The sequence below is a fragment of the Amaranthus tricolor genome, chromosome 16 (genome assembly GCF_026212465.1).
Source record: "Amaranthus tricolor cultivar Red isolate AtriRed21 chromosome 16, ASM2621246v1, whole genome shotgun sequence".
In the NCBI taxonomy this organism is placed as follows: domain Eukaryota; kingdom Viridiplantae; phylum Streptophyta; class Magnoliopsida; order Caryophyllales; family Amaranthaceae; genus Amaranthus; species Amaranthus tricolor.
The window spans coordinates 4,894,318-4,898,781 of NC_080062.1; the positions used below are offsets into that span (position 1 = coordinate 4,894,318).

The following is a 4,464-nucleotide window of genomic DNA, read 5'->3' on the forward strand; positions in this document are numbered from 1 at the left end:
TATATATATATATATATATATATATATATATATATATATATATATATATATATATATGTATATATATATATATATGTATATATGTATATATATATATACATATATATATGTATATATATATATATATATGTATATATATATATATATGTATATATATATATATATATATATATATGTATATATATATATATATATGTATATATATATATATATATATGTATATATATATATATATATGTATATATATATATATATATATATATATGTATATATATATATATATATATATATATATATATATATATATATATATATATATGTATATATATATATATATATGTATATATATATATATATGTATATATATATATATATGTATATATATATATATATGTATATATATATATATATATATATATATATATATATATATATATATATATATATATATATATATATATATATATATATATATATATATATATATATATATATATATATATATATATATATATATATATATATATATATATATATATATATATATATATATATATATATATATATATATAGGGAGAAGTTCAGGTGAAAACCATCCATATATGAGAACCGTGAAAACCATAAAAAGGTGTTACTTTTTATACAAAAAGGTGTTACTTTTTTCAGAAAAATGTGTTACTTTGGATTTGTGTGATTTTTCCAGACAGTTACAGTTTTTACAGAAAAACTGCCAGATTTTTTAAAAAGTAAAAGTAACACAGTTTTTACATGAAAATAGCACATTTTCTGTAAAAAGGTAACACATTTTTTGGTTCTCACGGTTCGCACAGAACCTTGGTTTTCACCTGAACGCGACCCTATATATATATATTTAGTTGTATATTTCAAACATTTGTATATATTTTGTTGTATATATATGTTTAATTACTTTATCATAGCTTCAAAGCTTTCACTTACGAATGATTGGAGTTTTGGCGATGAATCATGCCGCATGAAATTTACATTGACTTGTAATTACTTATTCTAATGTCTTTAGTGCAAGTACAACAAATAACAACTCAAAAATTAGGAAAAAAAAATTACATAGCTGTTCGCATTTATTAACTGCGAACAGCTTCAAACCTCTGATTTGAGATTTTCACGCTTACTTTTAGAACAATTTTAAAACTCAAATTATTTGATTCATTTTTATTAATTTTTCGCTTATTGATTTCAAATTTTCAGTTTTAGCAAACTATGGAACAAATGCTCTACCATATAAGCCCATAAACGTAAACTTGCAAATTTTAAATAAGCCCATGTACCTTTTGCTTTTTTTTTTTTTTTTAATGATATTCTCTTCACAAAGTGTTATATGAGACGATTTTATCGAGGAACGCGTCTCATATATGGGTTAAAGAGTCCATCCCATATATATTATGAAAATATATGTTCATTATTTAAAGTCGTCTAATTGAGAAATGATCTCTCACAAGAATAACACTATTTTCTTTGGAGGGGGCACGATGACACGAGTATGTTTTGTCCGCTACCTTTGTTCCCCTTCACCCTTAAATTTGACCAAATTTGAATATTTTATTTCCTGATTACTTAGGTTATGTGGATTGTATGGTAAGCATTTTTTATTGGTCTCCCATAATAAAAAGTCTAACTTAATTATTGATATCTAAAATGGTCAAATACTAAAATATAATTCCACGATAAACTAATTAATGTGACAAGACATATGCGCCATTACAAGAGCATAATCCCATATTTTTTTTAATAATAATCAAAGAAACAAGTTGATTAAGATTAGATTAAAAATCAATAAATTAATTAGATAGTTAATCCTAAAATAATTAACCTTAATCAAAACCATACAAAAGGCGGTTTTATGAAAAATCATACAATATCTTATTATTAATTAATAGCGCCAAAAAATTCGATTTTTTTAATTGATATTTGAGATTGTTCTTGGCAATCTAAATTTAAAGTAAACCCTAATTAAACAAAGATTATACTCTTAAGTTGTAATTAGAAGAAAAAGGTTTAGTTAATAAATGTTGGTATATGTGAACTGCACTTGTGGGGACAGCTAACATCACCCTCACTGCCTCCCTTTGATTATGAACTGGCAATAACAAACAGTACTTATCACTGCATATGGGACCCACATGGGCTGGTTTACCAAGCCCAAAGTCAACCCTTTCTAGCCCAAGTCTTGACCATTGTGATAATATTAAAACTCCAACTGAATCAGGAATTGTTCGATTTTCACTTACTAACTCGATCACTTCTTTTACGTACTTATCATCAACCCGTTCTTTAGCCTTTTTTATTAAATCGGAAGCATAACCTAAACTCTTCTCGGTTAAGTCTTTAACCGTGGTTTGGGCACACCCAAGCGTAAACCCGTTTCCATAAAACCCAACGGGTAGGCCCGATTTTAAACGGTTTCGAAAATTAACACTAAAAAGTAGCCTAAGGACTTGGTTTGATGGCATGTTTAATGACTTAGCCCAACACCTCCAAATATGGGCCGAAATAACCTCGAATGACGTGTAATACGTCGAGTTACTGAGTCGACTCGTTTGTCGTTTGAGTTGATTAATGTGACACTTGCTAAAAACACTTGAAGTTGGGACTAATGTCTCCCTTGAGAATCTTGCTATGAACCCACAACAATCCTCAACTCGGTTAAACTCAGGGTGACTCACTGAGTCAACACGGACACTCATCTTACACTGAAACGGGCCTAACAAGTGGCGATCCCAAACAGGCTTGGGCCCACGGACCGGAACCCCACGAGTTAACTCAGCAAACGAGTTAATAAACTCAGCACTTCCAATCCCATCACAAACACAATGATTAAACCCAAACCCAATAGCCACTGCCCCGTCAGCAAGCCACGTCAGCTGAACAACAAGAGGTGGGGCCCCTTTAAGAACGTCATCTACTTGTAACCACAATAGTTGCCGCCATTCATCAACATAAAGTGGGGCCCTCTCGAAATCCACCCTGCTATAACCCGAAACAGCTTCAACAAACACTGACCCTTGGGCCCGACAAACCACCTGTAAAGGCCCAGACCCATCACCCTTGGATTGGACCCGACCCGCAAGTGGGTAGTACTGTACTAATGCCTTACCTAAAGCAGATTTCACACGAGCAACAAACTGTCTACGGTCAAGTCCAAGATAAGGACTGTACACCAGCAGATATTCAATGGTGAAACGAAGAAAGAGTTGGGAATCAAGGGTAGAGAGAGAAAGAACACAATTTGGTGTGGGGTCCACAGGGGTTATAACTGTAGCTTCTTTCACTTGAACAAAATTACTTCCCATTTTTTCTTCTCCAAAACAAAAAGAAAAAAAATCAATTAATGGTTATATTTGTAGGATTAATTAAATTTAAGGAATAATTTGTTCATATTGTAGAAAGTATGGGAAAAAGTGGAAATATATAAGGATTTGAAAGTAGAGAGAGAAAGTTAAGAATCGAAGGGAGAAGAATGATTGTAGTGGTGAGTTGTGTTGATATTGTATTATGTATAGGTGGGTGGGGGAGGTGCAAAGAATGCTACTTGTAGAATAGCAACAATCACCATGGTTCTTTTTTTTTTTTAAATAAATTAATTATAATTTTTTTTTTGATCTACTCCCTCTTTATTTAGGGGTGTTTATTTAGGAGTGTTTGGCAATTGGTTGTCTTGTTAGTGGTTGACTTTATACTTGATTTGTTTGACAAACTGAAAATATTGATTGTTTCTGTTGGTCTTGAAACTTGTTGAAAAAGTTAGTTATTTGTGAAGATGTTTGATAAATATGAGTATCGACTGTTGGTTGTTTATTAGAGAAAAAGTTAGTCAGCAAGCCAAAAGTCAACCAAAAAACTAGCTGGAGCAGATTTTTCTTTTTGGCTTATAAGCTAACTTTTCAGCTACTTTAAAAGCCATTTACCAAACACTTTTTTAGCTGTTTGACCAACCAACAAGCCAAAAGACAAAAGTCAACCAAAAAACTAAGCCAAAAGTCATGAACCAAATACCCACTTCATCTGAATTTGCTCCATAAATATTTAATGGAAAAGACCGAGAAAAGTATATGAGTGATAATTACTCCCTCCTATTCTCTTTACTTGTCCTATTTGGTTTTGGAACATTTGTCAATGCACATTTTCAATCTTAAATATCTCTAATTGTACTTGAGTAAAATTTACAAAGAGTTAATATTAATAAAATTTATAATAAGACGAATTAAACAAGATCTCACATGACTATGTTGTACCTTATAGATTAAGAACAAATCACATAATAAGAATAATTGATAAATATTGTTAAAAAAATCAAATGGGACAAGAGTGGGTAGTATGAATATTGATAAAGTAAAAAATAAGTGTGGGTAGTATGAATATGGCAAGACCGTATGAGTCTAGACTAAATCTAATTCAACTATAATTAAAAATTTGTATTCACTTACTTTT

The 4,464-nt window shown here is 29.9% G+C and overlaps 1 protein-coding gene across 1 annotated transcript; it reads right to left on the reverse strand.

Annotated features, from left to right (window-relative positions):
* Positions 1-1,720: 1,720 nt before the first annotated feature.
* On the reverse strand, positions 1,721-3,529 carry LOC130803077 (alcohol acyltransferase 9-like). The gene has a single exon (XM_057667241.1). It carries the CDS (start codon positions 3,324-3,326, stop codon positions 1,998-2,000), a length of 1,329 nt encoding a protein of 442 aa, XP_057523224.1. The 5' UTR covers positions 3,327-3,529; the 3' UTR covers positions 1,721-1,997.
* Between the last annotated feature and the right edge of the window lie 935 nt (positions 3,530-4,464).